The 23,517-nt window shown below is 40.1% G+C and overlaps 1 protein-coding gene across 1 annotated transcript in view; it reads left to right on the forward strand.

Annotated features, from left to right (window-relative positions):
* vclb (vinculin b) overlaps nucleotides 1-23,517 on the forward strand; it is a 46,763-nt gene that overhangs the window by 169 nt on the left and 23,077 nt on the right. The window contains 7 exon segments of the mRNA XM_067429438.1: nucleotides 1-118; nucleotides 13,493-13,563; nucleotides 17,848-17,998; nucleotides 18,075-18,165; nucleotides 18,168-18,182; nucleotides 20,071-20,193; nucleotides 21,808-21,968. The exon segment at nucleotides 1-118 is cut by the window's left edge and continues 169 nt beyond it. Of these exon segments, the coding sequence (XP_067285539.1) occupies nucleotides 1-118; nucleotides 13,493-13,563; nucleotides 17,848-17,998; nucleotides 18,075-18,165; nucleotides 18,168-18,182; nucleotides 20,071-20,193; nucleotides 21,808-21,968 (730 nt within the window).

Genomic DNA, 23,517 nt, shown 5'->3' on the forward strand with positions numbered 1-23,517 from the left:
TCAGCAGATCTCTCATCTGGTCATCATGCATGAGGAGGGAGAGGTGGACGGGAAAGCCATCCCGGATCTCACCGCTCCTGTGGCCGCCGTGCAGGCAGCTGTCAGCAACCTGGTCCGGGTAAGAGCCTCGGTGTTTTACTCTGTTATGCACGTCTAAACGATGTTTAAACTCTCCGGATGGAAGTATCGCTGTTTGGTGTTACATTGTATCCACGAAAGTTTCCTGAAGTTCTCTGGCTTTGATCCAAACCGAGTTCCGCCTTTTTTCCTCTTGGATTTCGCCCTGCCCACTGAAGCACCGCTGTGCCACGACATGCCCTTCAGTGCGTCTATCAAACGATATCAAACGAGTCCTTAGCTGAGGATTTGCACTTATTACACTCGGTGAGGGTCTTTCTCAATGACTCAGTGACTCGGTGAAGGGTCACAGTCTCTCATTTGATTCAGCTGATTGATTCTTCAGACTAACCGCAGGTAACCTAGAGCTGCTCGGTGAGGCTTGTGCATTAAACCACACGAGTCTTCCACTCCTTTAGTACAGCCACAACCAAAACCACAAAAAAGGTCTATTTCCCTCTTTGAATAGGTTTTTACCTTGGCATATGGTTTGCAAATCATAGAAAGAACACACAACATTTTGTCCATTTAGGTCAAATACTTAAATACAAATATTTACATTAAAAGGAATGTATCTGTAAATAATGCACAAGATATCATAACACAATTGTTATATTATATGCTACAAATTTTGTTAGATTATACGTTTTACATGCTTGCAGTCAAGAAGTAGATTCTTAGGTGTGTGTGTGTGTGTGTGTGTGTGTGTGTGTGTGTGTGTGTGTGTGTGTGTGTGCGCGTGCGTGCGTGTGCGTATGTGTGTGTGTGTGTGTGTGTGTGTGTGTGTGTGTGTGTGTGTGTGTTTATATATAAATATATTAGACATCAGAATATGATCCAGGCAAGTATATTTAATATAACGCATATAAATTATACATATATATATATATATGTATATTTAATATAATGCATATAAATTACATATATATATATATATATATATATATATATATATATATATATATATATATATATATATATATATATATACATACATACATACATACATACACATATATAAATACAAACATATTAAATATATATATTTATATTTGTGCTGTCAAAAGGATTAATCGCGTTTAATTGCATCTAACAAAAGTTTGTGTTATACAATATGTGTGTATATATATATTATTATATTTATATAGACTAGATTATATAAGTGTGTGTATATACACAGACACAAATATATATAATATAACATAAATATGTAAACACAAACCTATGTTGAATGTGATTAATCGGTTTAACAGCATTAATACACACACACACACACACACACACACACACACACACACACACACACACACACACACACACACACACACACACACACACACATTATACAGTGAAAACATGTGTGTGTATATATATATAGACTGAAAAAAGTTCAATCAACTTGGATGTTTAAGTAATTTCAACTTAAATTGCATTAAACTGACTTAAAAATGGGTTGAATCTTATACAACTTGTAAAAAAAAAAGTTGAAAGTTTCTTAAAGGAGCTGTATGTAAGAAATGTATTTCAATGAATCATAAAATGGCCCTGATATGTGACAAGACATTAAGAAATCATGTTCATTTCAAACACTTCTATCACTGACAACAGTAGTCCCGGCCAGGATATTGTCATTATAAAGTTGTTGTTGCAGCCCTCAACTGATGTTGATGTTTTGGCCTGAAGCTCCGCCCTCCACCTATCAACCAATCACAAAGTCAGTAGTGTTTGGGCATCCGGGTTGCCAGATCTGCTCTAGTTACCACAGCTGCAGATCTACAAACATTCCTGCTGATCCTGCAGCCAAGCTGGCAACCTCGAGTCAGGAGGAGGGGGATATAGTACCAGTTTTACAATCTTACATACACTTCCTTTAACTTATTGATCATATAATGTTTTTTTACAGTGTAGGTCATCAGAATACACACACACACGCACACACATACACAATTAATTTCTCCCCTGTTCTCATCATCACATTATACAGCAGAGCTGATCTCCAGTCAGTCTGTCCTGTCTGTTTAACCCCAGGAAACGACACGATCTGTCACACAGATATCCTGCTTCTATCAGCTGTCTGACAGCCTGTGTGCTTTCTTAAAACGGAAACAAAGACTGTAAATTCATGAACAACCCGCAGCTCTTCAGTTATTCTTAGCTCTGGTCCAGGCTTAACTTTAGACTCTTGAAATAACACGCAGGGTGGTTTTTGTTCCTCCAGTTCTGACTTGAGTCTGTATCCCAGCAGCTTCTGCTTCATTTATCTAATGGCTGACACGTTCAGGTTAGATCACGCTTGAGCTCAGATTTAGGTATGAATGTGACCCCACCCAGTCTAATGCTTCCTGTCTCTACAGCCGCTTCTTCAGAGGATGTTCTTTTCTTAAATATCTCTCTGCCGTTGCGGTTTCTAATGTTCTTTATCTGAGATTAGATGAGCGCTTTATAGTGCGAGAGGCTCAATTTAGCACAATATTAAAGCTTCATTCTGCCATGTCTTATTTCTTATTTCGTATTTCTCATTTTTCCTTCCTCTTTTTTTCTTCTTCCTCTATTGATTCATGTGAAATTGCATGCGTTAGACAGTGGTGTTTTCTGAATCTGATTCACTAGGTTTAGTAGTTTTGGGAGTGATTGTGTGTTTGTGGTTTATTATGTTTGCTAGGCTTTTGGACTTTCTACATTTGGCAGGGACAGTCAGAAATGATTTCCTGCTTAATTTGAGATGGCTTATCAGAGCTCAGAGCGCTTCATAGAAATAGTTTTGATCCTGAATTGAACTTTAGTGAATTATTCATCATGTCTCAGAGAGACTCAGACTTGCTGATTCATGGCATTTTCTCCTGCATGATGCTGGGCGAAGTGACTGTCAGTAAATTAAAATAAGGACTTTTTTCCCCATCTGAGTAGGAATTTGTATATTTTTTGTAATTATTTATGTTCAAAAACATTTATTTTAAGTATTATTTATTTATTGTATTATTTAACCTCTTAAGTGTCACTGGCCCAATGGTGGGCCCATTTGACACTGCATGTTTTTTTTTTTTTTTCTTTGATATATTTTTATTGAAAAGGGAAGAAAAATATGGCACAATGAAAATACATAACAATGAGGTAGAAATGACACTAAAAATAAAGCCATACTTAGCTAGACACTGCATGTTTAAAACAATTATATCCTATATTTATCCTGATCTAATGTTGACAAACTATATATCATTCGAAAGCTTACGAACTCAAGATTCATCCTGTGCAAACCGTTTTAAAATCGGACCTTGTGTTTACAATGGAAATGGTGGTCTAAATTATTCCAGCTGGCTCCTCCCCAAGTGGCGTTGTCATGTTTCATATTTATTTAACTACTTTATAATACTTTATAATAAAAACCTTTTCTTATCTTGACAAAACGCATATCGTCGGAAAGGTCTGAGTCTCATGGTTCTATATCTGCAAACTGTTTTGTGATATTTACACAAAAATATACACATTTGACACAGGAAATTGCATTAAAAAATATCAATGGAATTTCAATGACACCCGGTGGCTATTTGTGGTACAACGCCTAAACAAAATCTCATGGGAACTTCAATTTTTGTGATATCAACTTCAAATTTGGAACACAAATTTTAATTTTAAAATTTTAGAGTACACATTGTTTTGTAACATATATATTTATATTCAATATTCAATATCTAGTACAGTATATTTGATTTACAGTACATTTAAACTTCCATAACTTTTTTATACTTTAATTTGAAGTGATTTCACTTGAGCAATACTCTGCTGACTGTCGTCTTTAAAATGAGACCAAACTTATGTCTATATTCCAAAGCATTTTTGAATTGCAACCATTTAAGTTTGGATAGTGAATTTTCATGTATATTTTCAAAAAAGGGGGTGACACTTAAGGGGTTAAATATTTGAATTTTAATTATTATGATTAAATATTAATATTTTTAAATATTAAAATACTTATATGTAAAAGAAAGCGTGATTCATCCGACCAGGCCACCTTCTTCCATTGCTCCGCGGTCCAATTCTGATGCTGATGATTTTTTTAAATTAAATGTACAAATATTTAATTGTCTTAGATGCCAACTTGGATGGAAAGGTCAGTTTAATGTAATGTAAATGATAGTGACTTGCACAGTAATTTTGATTATACTTAAAATTGAAATGGGTAGTTACTGTAGATTTGTAGACCTTTTAACCTCAGAAGTCAGTGAGTTTAGGATGCCCTCCCATCGGGCTTTCATGTTTGTAGGGTTTAAAAAAAATGCATCCATCTTATTGTGCCATATAATTTCAAATTAAAGATTGGCCGGTATATAGGTTTCCCAAAATGTAAAGGGTTAGTTCACCCTAAAATGAAAATTCTGTCATTAATTGCTTACCCTTATTACGTTCTGTTGACATTTTCTCTCTCAAGACAATCATTTTATGAAGCGACGAGAATTAGTTTTTGTGTGCAAAAAAACCTAAATAACGAATTATATAGTGATGGCTGATTTCAGAACACAGCTTCCTGAAGCTTCGGAGCTTATGAATCAGCATATTAAATATATATAATCAGCGTATTATGCCCCTTAAATTATATTAACGTGTTAGATAAACAGTGTATTATAAATGTCACGATAAGTGTGCGATTAATCAAAATGAAATAATCAAATTTATTAAAAATGTTATCTCTTGACAGCCCTAGTTAAAATATTACCACACTGTTAAATATTACGATCAATAAGTTATGACAACATATGCTTTTATGTTGCTTTATCTCATCAAAATAAGTTAAACAATTTACAGATTTTTTATGCTATTACATTCAACTAATTTTAAGTCAGTTTAATGTAATTTAAGTCGAAATGAAAGTTGATTGTACTTAAATATTGAAGGCAGGAACCTTTTTTCATGCAGTGCATATTTTGTGGTCAGTGTTCGAATGTGAGGAGGTCTCGGGAGCGGCTCTGTGTTTTATTTAGGATCGCTCATGATTTGTTCGAGGCTGAAAGGTCAGACGCTGGGTGAACATTTCTCAAGACCACACAGATAAAAACCTCCACCCATCGCTACAAGAGAAGCGTTTGTTATCAGAACTGAGAGAAATACGGCTTTATTAGGCAATACCACTGCTGTGGAAGGCCATGAACTCTTCGGCTTCTTATTTTAGGAGATCTCGTTTCTGATGAAAGAATCCGCGTCCACAGGCTCCAGAGTAGATGGGAGCTGTATTTATTTCCTTTCCGTTTGCACTTGTTCCAGCCTTGAAGACAAAATCTTCCAGATGAAGCTCTTTAATCCCAGTGCAGATCTTAGACTTGATTCACGTCCTAAAAGCTTCTGCAAGAAGTTTTAGACTGAAATATGATCTTTCTCAGCATCTTATCTACAGCTCCTCATATAAACTCACACCCAGCCAGAAATGATCACGACAAGAGAACAGGGTTTAAACGTAACTAAACAATATCGCCATACTTCCCCAGGTGATGGATTTCATTAAAGGGGTACTTCAGCGCTGGGAAGATGAATCTGTATTTAAACTGAGTCCTCAATGGAGTAGAAATGTGAAATTATTTTTGAATTTGGGGCCTTCTAGACTGAGAAAAGACAGAAAATGTATTTTTGTCTCATGGGGATGAAAGACTACAATTCCCAGAATGCTTCGCTGCCCTGTGAGGCCACTCCCGCTACTGGATTACTGTGACTGAGTTAGAGAAGACACTACAATTAAAAACTGAACGTGTGTGTTCAATATAATGAGTGAGTCACGCACGAGTCTCACAGCACTGAGCACTAACTGCAGGAGTGAGATAAATGAGCTGATGAGCTCTCGTGATGACAGCTGAGGTAATCGCGACTACACTCGCGACATACATTCACAACGCGAGTTCAGTCTAACGTGTTTCCTTTCCAAGATTAACTTTCATAGAAATTAATTTGAGAAGTTAAAAGACTTACATTGCTCACCATAGCTCTGTTTAAATGAGTGCCTGTAGCTGAGCTGAGCTGTGAGTGCGATCTCCATCCCCCATGCGCGGGTTCAAAACATGCGGAAATGGCTCCCTCTGCTGGCTGTAGTCTTTAGCCTTTGGCCAAACATTCCTCCTATGATGCAAATATCGTCAATTTGCGTCATAGGAGGAATTTTTCCAGAAATAAAATGCATAAATCTCTTGTCTCAGGGGGATATGAGAGGGGAAAGCACAATAATTTGAATATACTCCAGGGTTTCTACTGATACAAAGCCATATGCTAATCGCTGAAGTAACCCTTTAAGAATTGCATACTTTTTTTTTATATTACAAATTTTCTGAAAGGTGTAAGTATGCAAATGAGGTGATTATTAGGTGCACTATTTTGCATGCATTTCAACTTTCCAGAACAGAACTTTGGAAAATGCCAGGTTCATCCTTCTTGTTATATTTTGAAAAATCTTAATCTATATCTTCTGTATTTCTATATTTTTTTCCAATCAGAAATATGTTTTTAAGAAACAAAATCAGACAAATAATATATATATAAACAACCCCTCAGGAAAAGCCTTCAGAACGTATGGAAATCTAACTGTAAATGTAAAAGCATCTGATATGAGAGAACATTTCATGAAATTCCTCACAAGTGCAAGAAAATATACACTTAAAGGGGGGGTGAAACACTCAGTTTCAGTCAGTGTCATGTCAATCTTGAGTACCTATAGAGTAGCATTGCATCCTGCATATCTCCGAAAAGTCTTTATTTTTTTAATAATTATATAAGAAAGATGCGCTGTTCCGAGTCTTTCCGGAAAAAGCCGAGCGGGTGGGGGCGTGTCGTGTGAGCGGAGCTAAATAATGACGTGTGCGCGCCGCTGCTATTGTGTTGAGTGCGTCGTAAAGCTGTGTCATCTCTAACAGCGGGAAAATCTTTATTCAAAATAAAAATATGGCTTTTAATCAGATACAGCCATACATCTATGATCCGGAATCAGACCCAGAGGCTGCAGTTGAACAGGAGCAGCAGCAAAGACGACTAGAGCAGGACGTCTCTATGTGGTACAAGTTATACACTAACTATATAATATGCTTAGCGGCTTGTGTTATTTACATATTTATACTTGAATTATATCGTCGTATTTTTTGTCTTTGAAGGTGTACATGTGGGAAGTGCAGTTGTGCAGGTGTGTGTGTGTGTTTACGCGTGGTTTGTGTAGACAATTGTAACGTTATTAAGCGGACTGGTTTTGCACGGCAGGCTAAGTTAGTGTTTACATAGAAAGACACGGAATAGTAGCGCATTTGAATGAAGAAGCGCGCTTATTTAGTTCAACATATTTCCCCCCTCTTTGTGTATTGTTGAGTGCTTTTACAATACACAAACATAAAGTTACACATATAGTGGCCAGCTAAACAAATGTACACGCACTACACATCGCATGCTCCATTGATCAATTTCTATATATAGTAACTATACGTGATCATGTTTGGGCTACTTGATGAGCATAGGCAAAAACACAGACATTTGAAGCAGTCTAACTCACCGCCCGCGGTTCTAACGTTGGGACCTTTATCGTTGGGACTGCTCCATCATTCAGCATTAGGCGATTGGAAAATCCGGCGTCGAGCTGGGCCTTGTTTATGAAACAGTCGGCACCGAAATGCAGCGAACAGATATAAACCTTTGCGGAACTCAGTTGCTGATCCGGAAAAGCAAATTCCATCCACTGTAGCCTTAATGTGGGTTTTTTTGGCAATCTGTACAGGACTGTCTTGGTCTGGCAACCAAAAACGCACTTTTTTGGTGACATTGTTAATTTCTTGAAGTCACATCACCTGTGCAGCGCAGCCTACGAGCCAGCGCTTTGATGGGCGTAGCCTGTTGCTTTCGCTCTCTCCCTCTCTCTCTCTATCACACTCTTCCGGTAGAATTGTCCGTAAGGCCCATACAAGGAAATTCCGCCCCCATTAACGTCAAAGTGGACCCATGATCGAAAAAAACTTGCCGAAACTTATGACTAACCGGAAGTAGTATTTTTGACAAAGAAATACTCCCATCAAACGTCCACCTTAACTTTTGAAACTTTGTCTATGTTTAGTATGGGATTCCAAGTCTTTAACAGTGTAAAAAGATCAGTATGCGTGAAACAGCATTTCACCCCCCCTTTAAGTTTTCTTTCCACTAAGGATGCGCAATATATCAGCAAGCATATAGGCCGATATATGTTCATTGTTATTGTCCAGTTTTTAATGTAATTAGCCAAAAATTTCTTATATCGGTGCATCCACTAGTCTGAAAGGTTATGAGAAGCCAAGTTGTCTGAAATCTTAAAATTGACCAATGCATGAAAACCAATGGTTTTTGCCTTAAACAGTAATGAACAGTAACATTAATGAAAGAGACTGCAGATCATATCTTACTTTTCTAAGAGATTTCGAAGCAATCTATTATTTCAGGATGTCCAAAAGTACGTGATTACTGAATGTTTTGAATGAGGAATGGGAATGTTTACTTTCTCCAAATTGTCTTTGTCTGACTGTGAAATGATCCGAGGAAGTTTTCAGTCCGGGACGTTTCTTCAGCTCATGTCTCAAACTAATGGATGGAGGGGGGATGGTGCGCTCTGGACGAGGAAACTCGGCACGTCCGGAAGCTTTGGCTTTGTCTCGGGATTATAATGTTCCAACAGATGTTCCGGTAAGAGACGGGCCGAGAGAAAAGGAGGTTTTTATTCACTCTCTTCTCCATTCCTCAGTAAGGCCTGTGTGGAGCCGGTGAGGTTGATGGACGTTTGCAGTGATTGTGTGTCCCGGGCCGGAGAGATATACGTCTCTCTCCATTCAGCCAGTGCACACTGAAGGGAACGTTTATCATCAGCCAAAGCACTTTAATTACACACTGAGATAATGTGTTCCTAAATAACCCTTCAGCCTAAGAAACTGTGCCTGCTGAACTTCATCCATGCACAACAGTTTTATATCAATCGCACAGTGTTGTTGGGCTGTTTGCGTGCCAGATATGTTATTGCTTTTGTTGGATATGGCTGTGGTTTATGAGGTTAATTAAAAGGGTTTACAAACCCTGTAGAGATTGAAATGGTTGGATTGATTATGTCTTATGTTTTTCTGTAGTGTGTCTTGATTTCATCATACGATGCACATGCATCACAATGTCATAAAGCACAACGCTTGTGTTCAAGACGTCATAATCCCATTTATTTGCTCCATAAAGAAATTGCCTTGACTATAAAACAAATTTAAGACAGACGATATATGATTCTGTAGAAGACAGGAATCGCAATGACATTTGAGTCGCTCTCAGGAGCTCAGTGAACTCAAGCGAGTCAACAGCTCCAGACTTCTGTGGCCTTCAGATGAGCTCAAGAACAGCGTAGAGAGCTTCATGGAATGGGTTTCCATGGCCGAGCAGCTCATCCAAGCCTTACATCACCAAGAGCAATGCAAAGCGTTGAGTAAAGCACGCTGCCACTGGAGATTTGTTCTCTTAGTTTCAGTGAAAGGAACTCTTAAAGGGATAGTTCACCCAAAAATGAAAATTCTGTCTTCATTTACTCTCCCTCATGTTGTTCCAAACCTGTATGAGTTTTTCTTCTGCTGAACACAAAATAACATATTCATTTGTAACCAAGCAGATGAAACAAACCATTCACTACCATAGTAGAGAGAAAAAATACTATGGTAGTGAATGGTTGCTCTATCTGCTTCATTACAAACATTCTTCCAAATATGTTCTTTTGTGTTCAGCAGAAGAAAGAAACTCATACAGGTTTGGAACAACATGATGGAGAATAAATGCTGACAGAGTTTTCATTTTTGGGTTTACTATCCCTTTAACGCTTTAGCATACAAAGACATTTTGGTCCCAACTTTGTGGCGCTCCAGTGCACAAAGCGTTGGTCCATAAAGACATGGATGAGGAGTTTGGTATGGAGGAACTTGACTGGCCTGCACAGAGTCCTGAGCTCAACCCGATAGAACAGCTTTGGGATGAATTAGAGCGGAGACTGAGAGCCAGGCCTTCTCGTCCAACATCAGTGCCTGACCTCACAAATGAGCTTCTAGAAGAATGGGCAAAAATCCCCATAAACACACTCCTAAACCTTGAGGAAAGCCTTCCCAGAAGAGCTGAGGCTGTTATTGCAACCCTGATTTTTGCACATCCTCACTCAATAAACGTTCAATATATCAACACCGCCCATCTTACTGTTCTCACTAGCTATGTTTCCTTCATGCATAAAACATTGGGGAATAAAGCAGTGTTTCAATCCCATGTGTTCTACGTTACTTCTTGGGAAATTGGTGCAAAATATCTGTAATAAAGATGGAAGTTGCTGCGTTCAGGGAAGAAACTGTGACTCTTCTTTCGTACAGTAAACGAGATGAGTCAGATCAGCAGATGAAACGCAATAGAGATCGGAAATCATTCTGATGGCAGACTTCAGCATCATTTGAGATGCTGCGATGCGATTGGTCGGCTGGTCATTATCCAATCACATCCTCTTTTGTTGCACATAGTCCGCTGTAGTTTATGCACGTCTTTTAATCGGATGCATTTCCATCCATTGAGTTTTTTAATGTGACATCCCAAAGTTTGCATAATAATAGCTGGATGGAAACATAATTATTTAGTTATTTCATGAAATGTTTTATAGCCATAATCTGATTTAAGTGACATTTCAGCAATTTTTCCAAGAGTTTCCACTAGTCTCTTTTTACTCTAAAGGCGAGTATTTTCATGGCATTCAGTGCTGTGATAACTCAACAAAACTTTCAATTAAGATGCTTGTGGAGGATTGTCTTATTTAATAGAGCTGAGCACAAGAGACAGTGTGTGTGAGCACTTAAACTCTGAGAGCTGTTCTCAGCGTGTGTGTAGAGCATTGAGACGCGGGTACAAAGAAGCGTCTGTTAGCCGAACCCGAGCGGAGCTTCCTCACATTTCCATCAGATCTCTCCATCGACTCTTTTATCAGCGGCTGTGAATGGGCTGAATGTGTGACTGAAGTGTGTTTGAAGCTGACACAGGGTTATAATGTGTGTTAAAGGAAGTGACTTCATCATCAGTGATCATCATTTCAGCCTGAATGCTTCTCAGACCTACTGTTGTTCCGGTGTTACACGATGCTTAGGGCCTTGAAGTGAATTCGCTCTTTGACACGTGTTACTCTCCTTTTTCACTGGAACACTAAAGAGGATGTTTTAAGTGTCGTAATAACGATTGAGGCTGTGGTAAAAAAAGCCCCATGAAAGTAGTTCACATGACTCATGCACTTTATTTTGAGTCGTCTGAAGTCCCACGATTGCTTCCAAAGAGACTTCTATTGTAATTAATGTCAAACATGCACAAAAAGTGCACACCTTTGGTCTGGATTGTTGCGAATGAGAGGTGTGTGTGCAGTTTAGTGCATTCCCCACATGCTGATAGTTTCAGTTTCACTTCAAATCAGTTCGGTGTGATTTTATTTATTTCATTTAAGCTCGGTGTGTCTAATGAATGGCACTAATTTATGTATTTTTTATTTTCATTGCTGTTCTGTTTTGTTGGTTTTACATCTTGAGGACTGAGGGGAACTAAAATACATCTTTATAAATCAATGTTTGTAAACGTTTCATTTCATTTGCCACTTATTTGCTGAATATAAAAATTAAATAATAATAAACAATGCAACTTTGACCTTGTGATCTCTTTATAACAGGATTTGACTAAACTTGTTCTCATCTGTCAGCAGCGTGTGTGTGTGTGTGTGTGTGTGTGTGTGTGTGTGTGTGTGTGTGTGTGTGTGTGTGTGTGTGTGTGTGTGTGTGTGTGTGTGTGTGTGTGCACTGTAAAAAAAAGGGCAAATTTTGAACTTTTGCAGTACAATCGACTTGGATGTTTAAGTTATTTCGACTTAAATTATGTTAAACTGACTTTAAAAAATGAGTTACATATTGTATAACTAACAAAAACAAGTTTAATGTTTCTTAACTTATTTTGATGAGTTAAAACAATGTAAATACATATATTGTCATAACTTATTGAATATATAGTTTTTTACTGTGTGTGTGTGTGTGTGTGTGTGTGTGTGTGTGTGTGTGTGTGTGTGTGTGTGTGTGTGTGTGTGTGTGTGTGTGTACTTGTTTATATTACATTGTGGGGACAATGTAAATGGATTTATTAACATACTAAATTATGTTTTTTATGAAAATGTAAAAATGCAGGATGTTTCCTGTGATGGGTAGGTTTAGGGGCAGTGTGTGTGTGTGTGTGTGTGACTGTGTTCGATCACTCCTCCTGTTTAAACACAAACGGCTGGAATGTCTGTAGTGTCTCTGGCAGGCCGTTTCTATTTTAGCCAAACGGCTCGTATTAGAGGAACACACACTGATCTCTTGTGTGAGGAAACAGAGAGAGAGAGTGAGTGGAAAACAGAGAAATGTGCTTTGAATCTGATCTGACGTCACCCACTGAACATGAAGCCTGCGACTGAGAAGTGTGTATTAGTGGCGACTGATTGCCATGCACACATTACTGTTAATATTATTCACATTTAGTGTTAGTGATTTGAATAAAGCTCTTATATAAAGAGCCGTTGTGCTGCAGACACACACTGGAAAAGGGAAATGAAGCGTATCTACAGACCAGAATATCACAGAAACATCCCCGATTTACATCACAGAACAGAAGTAAATGGGTTGCGAATGCTGTTTCTAGTTGACTTTAATATACATTTGTAATTTATATGCTGCAGTTTAATCAATATGATGAGTTGCATCATATTATAATAACGTCAGTGAACTTATTTTTGGAGAAAGATGTTGAACGTGGCCAGGCCGGCGATGCTGGAGAGGAACCAAACATGAAGTCATTGAGATGACTGAAGTAGTGTGCGCGTGCGTGTGTGTGTGTCATTATCTGAAATAAATACTGACTCCCAAAACTGCGATGCTGGAATGAGCCGGGATTAGCGGTGGGTCTCGTCTGACTCACGGCGCAGAGTTTCCTGAGCTGGTTTTGTCTCTTAAGTTGTGTGTGTTTTTCCTATAGCAAATGAACAGAGAGTTCAAAGTATTTGATATAAGAGCAAAAACACAGTTAACATCTTGATAAAATGATCAAGGCATGCTATCCACTAATGGTGATAATTGGCAATATATACATTTTAAATATATGAAACAAGCGATGCAGCCTGAGTCATGACGGAATTGAATCATTGAATCATTGAGCCGAATCGCTTCATTTAAACGAACATTTTCAACTCTTTTGCTGAAATGAATCAAACTTACCAAGATTGATGATATATTTATGATTTGTGTTTGAGTGTGTGTTGTGATATGTTGTGTGTGTGTGTACAGTGTGGAATAAACATGTATTTATTAAGTGTGTTGTGTGTGTTTGTTCAATGCAGGTTGGCAAAGAGACTGTTCAGACCACTGAAGATGCCATCATGAGGAGAGACATGCCACCTGCCTTTATCAAGTAAGACTCACACGCACACACTCACACACTCACTCACACGCACACAAATACAGTCACATACTCACACACAGTCGCATACACACACTCGCACACACACACACACAATCACATACTCGCACACCCAATCGCACACTCATACACACACACTTGCACACACACAAACGCACATTCATAATCGGCCACTTGCACATTGCACTCACACACTCACTTGCACACACACAAACGCACATTCATAATCGGCCACTTGCACATTGCACTCACACACTCACTTGCACACACACTCGCATACCCAATCGCACACTAGCACACACACACACACTTACTCATATACACACTTGCACACGCACACACTCACACAAACTCACTCACACACGCTCGCATACCCAATCGCACACTAGCGCACACACACACACTTACTCACATACACACTTGCACACGCACACACTCACACAAACTCACTCACACACACTTGCACACACATTCGCACATTCATAATTGCACACTAGCACACTTGCACACATGCTCACACACACACACACACACACACACACCTTTGCATGCCTGCACACACACACTTGCACACTAATAATCGTGTACTCACACACTCCCTCACACACGCACACACTCAATCACACTCCCTCTGTTGAAGATAAAGGTCATGGAGTGTGTGTGTGTGTGAGAGAATATTAGAGCTGGATGGCTGTACATGTGTCTGCATTAGCCTTTGGTTTGAAATGAAAGTCTGTCCGTCAAAACTTTACATTTCTTCTGCATTTTTAAACGTTTAAATGTTCCTCAAGCTCAAACAGTAATGCAACGTCATGTGTTCCAGCTGACTCTATTGTGTGTGTGTGTGTGTGTGTGTGTGTGTGTGTGTTTGCATGCGTGCGTGTGTGTGTGTGTGTGTGTGTGTGTGTGTGTGTGTGTGGTGAGGGAGGAAGTGCTCTAATGCAGGTGTGATGACTAATAAATCAGGTGTGGACGTGCTGGAGCAGCTGCGCTCATGAGCAAACACAACTACACCTCCTGAGAGGATCATGGGAGCTCTTTCACATGTGTTATTGACTCATAATGCACACAAAACCTGGAGTTATAGAAAACAGATCTTAGTCTGATGGGATGTTCGCATTGTAATCAATTTACACCCACTAAAAATTGACGACTTGAGGCGACATGCAACCAACCTGATCATGCATATCTGCGCTCTCATTGGTTGCAACACATCACTGCTCATTTGCATAAAGATTTTGAGCAACTTAAAGGCATAATTCACCTAATAATGCCATTAACCATGTCGAACACAAAATGAGACATTCATCCTTTTGCAGTTATGAAATGGGGACTGGAGATTTCAATTTCTGAAATGAATACTGATAATCTTCCTCTCCAGTGGGATGTTAAGTGCTGCGAACAGATCGAGTCAGTGAGTTGAACCGAATCAGTTTGATTCATTCATTTCATTCAACTGAATCAGTTCAATTCACACAGAGATTCTGTAAAATTAATGCATGCTTCAGTTAAATGATTCATCTAAAACAACGAGTCTCGACTTCTTGCAGTAACTCAGTCTGTGGCGCTCATGTCTCTTCAAATCGCCAACTCTCATTGAAAACGAATGGCCTGTGGTCGATTTACCTCTGCAAATCACTGTCAGTGTGTGAACCTCCCTTAGGAATGCAGAACAGAAAATTTAAAGACACACATACACACAGATCTGTGTCTTCAGTCCTTTCACAGTGTTGTTTAGGGAATAGCTAAATAAAATAAAACAGGAAATAGCTAAAAATCTTAAATCTTTCTGATTTAACACATCAAACCCTGAGCCATGAACCAGCAGTTCTGGCTCACAGAGGTTTATTCTTACGAGTTTGTTCTTGTTCATCTCAAAGCCCACAGATATGCTGTTTACGTGAGTGTGTGTCGGCTGTTTACTCAGACATTGAGTCAATTGTTACTCAAACATGATTTATTTACAATAATGATAAGCTGCATGAGTCCAGAAGGCTTTAGCTTCTGTCACAGATGGAGACGAGACGCTTGATCCTGAAGCTGTGAGTCACACATGAGTTCATTCTGCTGAGCTCAGGGAGAACGTATGAATTACTGGAAACACTGACACACACATAATGAACAACCTACTGTATGTCTCCCCACTAAATATAGTTTCTGTTCGTGTGTGGCCTGGCCTGATGCATTAATGCTGATTAACATTCACATGCATTACTGTAGCCTTCATCTCCCCCACACACACACACATGCACGTATTCGTGACCTTGCTCTCCTGCAACACACACACACACACACACAGCTGCAGTCTGTCACAGAGAAATATGACACCAGTCTCCATCCTGCAACAACATAACCCTCCTGATGACAGTTGGATAGATGAATAGGACATGCGTGTGTGTGAGAGAGAGAGATTGTAATTAAATGTAGAGATATTCTGTAAAAGGTAAAATATTTAGTATAATATTTAGGAAAAACGTAAAATGTTTAGTGATTAACTAAAATATTTAGTATAATATTTAGTAAAATATTTAGTGAAAAAGTAAAATAGCTTGTATAATATTTAGTAAATATTTTGTGAAAAAGTGAAATATTTAGTATAATATTTAGTAAAATATTTAGTGGAAAAAGTGAAATATTTAGTATAATATTTAGTAAAATATTTAGTGGAAAAGTGAAATATTTAGTATAATATTTAGTAAAATATTTAGTGAAAAATGTGAAATATTTGGTATAATATTTAGGAAAATATAAAAAAAAAGTGAAATATTTAGTAAAAATATTTAGTGAAAAAGTGAAATATTAAGTATAATATTTAGTAAAATATTTAGTGAAAAGGTAAAATAGCTTGTATATATTAAGTAAAATATTTAGTGGAAAAAGTGAAATATTTAGTAAAATATTTAGTGAAAAAGTGAAATATTAAGTATAATATTTAGTAAAATATTTAGTGAAAAAGTGAAATATTAAGTATAATATCTAGTAAAATATTTAGTGAAAAAGTGAAATATTAAGTATAATATCTAGTAAAATATTTAGTGAAAAAGGGAAATAATTTAGTGAAAAAGGGAAATATTAAGTATAATATTTAGTGAAATATTTAGTGAAAAGGTAAAATAGCTTGTATAATATTTAGTAAAATATTTAGTGGAAAAAGTGAAATATTTAGTATAATATTTAGTAAAATATTTAGTGAAAAAGGGAAATATTTAGTAAAATATTTAGTGAAAAAGTGTTCCCTCTTGTTTCATGGAGCGAGGTTGGATGTGACTTGCGAAGCCACACCAGGACTATCTCAAATACTGTGTTTATCCAAAACATTAAAGTTACGTCATTTAATGGACATTGGTGGTCCTGAGCTATGTAATGCTCAAGCGGTGGCATCTCATTTGGGAATTCAATCTGTCAGACAAGTTGGAAAAGTGTTAGATTTATTAATGCAAAGGTTGTCAGTAGAAGAAAAAATATTGTTGAAAGAATATTATAACGGTAAAGTGGTTTATACTACTACAGATCCATTTCCAATAATGTTAATTACTCCTGATTTAAAGGGTTAAGTGGCGTTTTGTTGGATTTGAAAAGTCTGGAGAATTTGAATTTTCAAGATGTTCAAAGGAAAGTGTTATATAAATGCTGTGTAAAGGTTTTAATAAAACAATTCTTAAAGAACGAAAGGATACAGTGTGGAGAGAAAAATGGGGTTGGAAGATGATGTTAAACCTGTATGGAGAATTCTTTATAAGTCACCATTAGAAAAAGCACACTGGTGATCTTCAATGGAAGATATTGCACGGCACAGTTGCTGTTAATGCATTTGTGAATGTTATTAATTCCAATGTGTCTGATGAATGTCCTTTCTGTAAAATAAGGGAAACGATTTTTCTCTGCTTTTTAGAATGTTTAAGATTAATGAATTTGTTTAATATACTCAAGTTAATGTTTCTTAATTTGGTGACAACTTCTCCAGTCAAAATTTCAAAGGTGCAAAGGTGGGGACATAACGAAGCTATTTGCACAGTTGTGGATGGAATGTTGTTTTTTGATTTGGCATTGCAATAAGTATGTGATAAGAGTGTGATTAGAATGTAACAGTTACAATGTGAAGCTGTGAGAAATTAAAGTTGTTGTGAAAAACTCAAAACTCTCTCTCTCTCTCTCTCTCTCTCTCTCTTTCTCTCTCTCTCTCTCTCTCTCTCTCTCTCTCTCTCTCTCTCTCTCTCTCTCTCTCTCTCTCTCTCTCTCTCTCTCTCTCTCTCTCTCTCTCTCTCTTCTCTATAGGGTTGAGAACGCGTGCACTAAACTGGTGCAGGCCGCTCAGATGTTAAAAGCTGACCCGTATTCGGTCCAAGCCAGAGATTATCTGATCGACGGCTCCCGCGGGATCCTCTCCGGCACCTCGGACCTGCTGCTGACATTCGACGAGGCCGAGGCATGATGCATTTAAAGCCGTTTAATTTGTTTGAGTCGGTGCGTCCATACTGACACGATCTCTTTCCTGGCCTCAGGTCCGTAAAATCATCCGTGTGTGTAAAGGGATCCTGGAGTATCTGACCGTGGCTGAGGTGGTGGAGTCCATGGAAGATCTGATCACTTACACCAAAACCTGGGACCAGGTCAGGACGGCAGCGAGGATTTTAACATTAAACACACGAGTCATGTTTTATGTGGAGCATGATTTTAACCCAATGAGATTTGGTTTCTCAGTGTGATGTGATGAAAGTAGTCTCGTGCAGTGTATTAAAGGGTTAGTTCACCCAAAAATGAAATGTATGTCATTAACTCCTCCCCCTAATGTCGTTCCACACCCGTAAAGGCAGGCGTACACAGTGCGGTTTTTGCTGTCGTACGAACTCGCGGACGATTTTTTTTTTCTCGGGAGAAATCGCGTGGACGTCGATTCGCGTGGATGCTCGTATGGTCGCGGGTCGCACCGTGTGATACAAGATGAGCCGAACACGTTAAGAGCACCTCCCGATCTTACGATAATTTTTAAACATGTTTAAAAAGTTCGGGGAGTCGGCCCGATTTTTACCAGCTGTCCCCTATTGCCAAATCATGCACAAGCACGTCACATAGGCTCAATCTATGAGTATTATTAGCTCAGTGGCTGCAAGATACAGCGTTCACACACACACACACACACACTCTCTCTCTCTCTCTCTCTCTCTCTCTCTCATCTCTCTCTCTCTCTCTCTCACACGTACCTTTCCTCTGGTTGTTTTGGTTGAAAGGAATGGCTACTGTTCTCTGCTTTTCAACAAATCATTTGCACACTTTTTTTTCTTTATTTTTTTTGTATCTGAAGCTATAGCAGCAACATTGAGAGCTCCGGTGTCTGTTTTTAACACGAAAGCTTGTGTGATCGCGGCCGGCTCGTGGTGCAAGCAGTCGTGCCGTGTACCAGCTGATTTGATGAGCAAATTAAATGACTCGTAGCATCTGCAATATCTCACGACCTCCCGAGCGTCCGAATTCGCACAGTGTAACGCCCGCCTTTAGACACAGTTTAAGATATTTTATATTTAGTCCGAGAGCGTATGCAAGTGTATGCACACTATACGGACGGCAGTGGCTCAGTGGTTCATGTAGGTTGTCTACAAACCGGAAGGTTGGTGGTTCGATCTCCGGTTCCACCTGACCAAGTGTCGAGGTGTCCATGAGCAAGACACCTAACCCCAGCTGCTCCCGACGAGCTGGATGGCGCCTTACATGGCTGACAGCGCCGTCGGTGTATGAATGGGTGAATGTGAGGCAAAATGTAAACGCTTTGGATGGCCATAGGGTCTGTTAAAAGCGCTATATAAATGCAGTCCATTTACCATTTATACCGTCCATGTCCAGAAAGGGAATAAAAACATCATCACAGTAGTCCATATGAGACATCAGTGGGTTAATTAGAGTCTCTTGAGGAGTCGAAAATACATTTTGCTCCAAAAAATATCAAAAACTACGACTTTATTCAGCATTGGCTTCTCTATCGCGTTTGTTTCCAATCCGCGTTTCGCGACTCCGCAGTCTCCCTCAGACAATAAATGAAGCTCGCGCACCAGATAACGTCAGCAGCGGACTGAACACACACCCAGAAGAGAAGCCAATGCTGAATAAAGTCGTAGTTTTTGTTATTTTTGGACCCAAATGTATTTCTGATGCTTCAAGAGACTCTAATTAACCCACTGATGTCTCATATGGACTACTGTGATGATGTTTTTATTCCCTTTCTGGACATGGACAGTATAGTGTGCATACACTTGCATACGCTCTCGGACTAAATATAAAATATCTTAAACTGTGTGTGAAGATGAACGGAGGTCTTATGGGTGTGTTCCCATTTTTTGTAAGTCGCTTTGGATAAAAGCGTCTGCTAAACGATTAAATGTAAATGGAACGAATATATGGTGAGGAGTTAATGACAGACATTTCATTTTTTGGTGAACTAACCCTTTAATCAGTTAATCCCTCCCAGTTGACCAGATGAACGTGTCTGTATTTCTGCGTCCGCAGGCATGACGAAGATGGCCAAGATGATTGATGAGCGGCAGCAGGAGTTAACCCATCAGGAGCACAGGGTCATGCTGGTCAACTCCATGAACACCGTGAAGGAGCTGCTGCCCGTGCTCATCTCAGGTCTGACCTCTGACCTCCTTGAGCGAGAGCGCCTCTAATACGCTTTTCATACATAGTGCACAATATACTCTACTGTTCAAACGCTTGGAGTCTGTCGAAAATTATCAAAAAGAGCGTGTGTGTGTGAGAGACCGCGTGTGTGAGAGCGCGTGTATGTGAGAGAGTGTGTGTGTGAGCGAGTGTGTGTGTGAGCGTGTATGTGTGTGAGCGTAAATGTGTGTGTGTGGGAGAGCGCGTGTGCGTGCGTGAGCGAGCGTGCGTGTGCGAGCGTGCGTGCGGTGTGTGCGAGCGTGCGTGTGCGAGCTTGCGTGAGAGCGCGCGCGCGTGAGAGCGTGCGTGCGTGCGTGAGAGCGTGCGTGTGTGCGAGCGTGCGTGTGCGAGCTTGCGTGAGAGCGCGCGCGCGTGAGAGCGTGGCGTGCGTGCGTGAGAGCATGCGTGTGCGAGCGTGCGTGTGTGCGAGCGTGCGTGAGAGCGCGCGTGCGTTGTGTGAGAGCGCGCGTGCGTGTGTGAGAGCGCGCGTGCGTGTGTGAGAGCGTGCGTGCGTGAGAGCGTGCGTGCGTGAGAGCGTGCGTGCGTGAGAGCGTGCGTGCGTGAGAGCGTGCGTGCGTGAGAGCGTGCGTGCGTGCGTGCGTGCGTGTGTGTGTGTGTGTGTGTGTGTGAGAGAGAGCATGCGTGCGTGCCTGTGTGCGAGCGAGCGTGTGTGTGTGTGTGTGTGTGTGTGTGTGTGTGTGCGTGTGTGTGTGTATCATGTTTATTTTGGTTTCAAACTTTTAAATGCATATGAGTACTAGCAAAACACACACTGATGCTCTGGAAGCCCAATCACAATCCTATCTGACAGTTATCATTTGACTGCGTGTTTTATTCATATCAGATACACATCTTCTCCAGTTCAGCGCGTCACTTTCATGTATTTCGTGAGATCTGATTCTCTGAGGCGCAAACTAACATGGTGGCGCCTATCACGCTTTATAGATCAACTAACATGATCATTATGACAACACATTCACTTACACATATTTGAATATCAGAAGAGTTCATGATATAGTTAACATTATATTTTGAATAAAAAAGAAAAAATACATCTGTGATATGGTGCTATTGCGGCGGCTGTGTGTCTATAAGGTGAGATGAGGCGATGCGTTCCAAAATATTTAGCCAGAGAATATGTCATATTTCAGCAAAATAATGCTGAACTGAAGCTGTGTATGTAGGATAAGAACACAGACACCCTTGCTGTTATTAGTGCTGTAGCTGTTATTTCGTGTTAAATTATGCCTATTGTAGTTGGGTTAGGTGGCTTAGCTCTTACTGTGAATTTGTAATTTGTAAAATGTGTTTTGTATCTATTTCTATTTATATATTTAAGTATACTTTAAACTTTAATAAATGGATACATTTAAAGAATACATTTTTTTATTTTTTTATTAAAAGACATTCTTGAATGTCATCCACCGTCGCTTTGTGGCTTTTTTTTTTAAGTATCGGCTCAGGCACCGTTTAGGCCACCGGTACCGTAAAAAACCCAAAACGATACCCAACCCTAGTACTGTATCAGCAGATCTGAGTTTGCAGTAGACCTGACTTTAGTTTATTGCTGTGATATAAACGCAGGCATCAAGATCTTCGTCACGACCAGGACGTCCCAGGGGAAGGGTGTGGAGGAGGCCCTGAAGAACAGGAACTTCACCGTGGAGAAGATGAGCGCGGAGATCAATGAGATCATCCGCGTGCTGCAGCTCACGTCCTGGGACGAGGACGCCTGGGCCAATAAGGTGCGTGAGAGGGCGAAGGTCATGTGCACGCATAGATACTCACACACAGATTGACAGAATGCCAGTACATTATTACACATCACACACACACACACACGCCGCTGCCAGTACATTATTACACATCACACACACACACACACACACACGCATGCACAGCGCGCTGCCAGTACATTATTACACATCACACACACACACACACGCATGCACGCCGCTGCCAGTACATTATTACACATCACACACACACAAACACACGCATGCACAGCGCTGCCAGTACATTATTACACATCACAAACACACACGCACGGCTCGCTGCCAGTACATTATTACACATCACACACACACACACGCATGCACAGCGCGCTGCCAGTACATTATTACACATCACACACACACACACACAAACACACGCATGCACAGCGCTGCCAGTACATTATTACACATCACAAACACACACGCACGGCTCGCTGCCAGTACATTATTACACATCACACACACACACGGCTCACTGCCAGTTAATTATTACACATCACACACACACACACACACACACACGCATGCACAGCTCGCTGCTAGTACATTATTACACATCACACACACGCATGCACGGCGCGCTGCCAGTGCATTATTACACATCACACACACGCATGCACGGCGCGCTGCCAGTGCATTATTACACATCACACACACACACACGCACGGCTCGCTGCCAGTACATTATTACACATCACACACACACACGCATGCACGGAGCGCTGCCAGTGCATTATTACACACACGCATGCATGGCTCGTGCCAGTACATTATTACACATCTCACACACACCCACACACACACACGCACGGCTCACTGACAGTACATTATTACACATCACACACACACACACGCATGCACGGCTTACTGCCAGTACATTATTACACATCACACACACACACACACACACGCACCGGCTCACTGCCAGTACATTATTACACATCACACACACCACGCATGCACGGCGCGCTGCCAGTACATTATTACACATCACACACACACACACACGCATGCACGACGTGCTGCCAGTACATTATTACACATCACACACACACACACACGCATGCACGGCTCGCTGCCAGTACATTATTACACATCACACACACACACTCACGCATGCACGGCGCGCTGCCAGTACATTATTACACATCACACACACACACACGCACGCATGCACGGCGCGCTGCCAGTACATTATTACACATCACACACACACACACACGCACGGCTCGCTGCCAGTACGTTATTACACATCACACACACACACACACACACACGCACGCATGCACAGGTTGCTGCCCCAGTACATTATTATACATCACACACACGCATGCACGGCGCGTTGCCAGTGCATTATTACACATCACACACACACACACACACGCACGGCTTGCTGCCAGTACATTATTACACATCACATCACACACACACACACACATGCACAGGTTGCTGCCCCAGTACATTATTATACATCACACACACGCATGCACGGCGCGTTGCCAGTACATTATTACACATC

The sequence above is a fragment of the Pseudorasbora parva genome, chromosome 21 (genome assembly GCF_024679245.1).
Source record: "Pseudorasbora parva isolate DD20220531a chromosome 21, ASM2467924v1, whole genome shotgun sequence".
NCBI classification, from domain to species: Eukaryota; Metazoa; Chordata; class Actinopteri; order Cypriniformes; family Gobionidae; genus Pseudorasbora; species Pseudorasbora parva.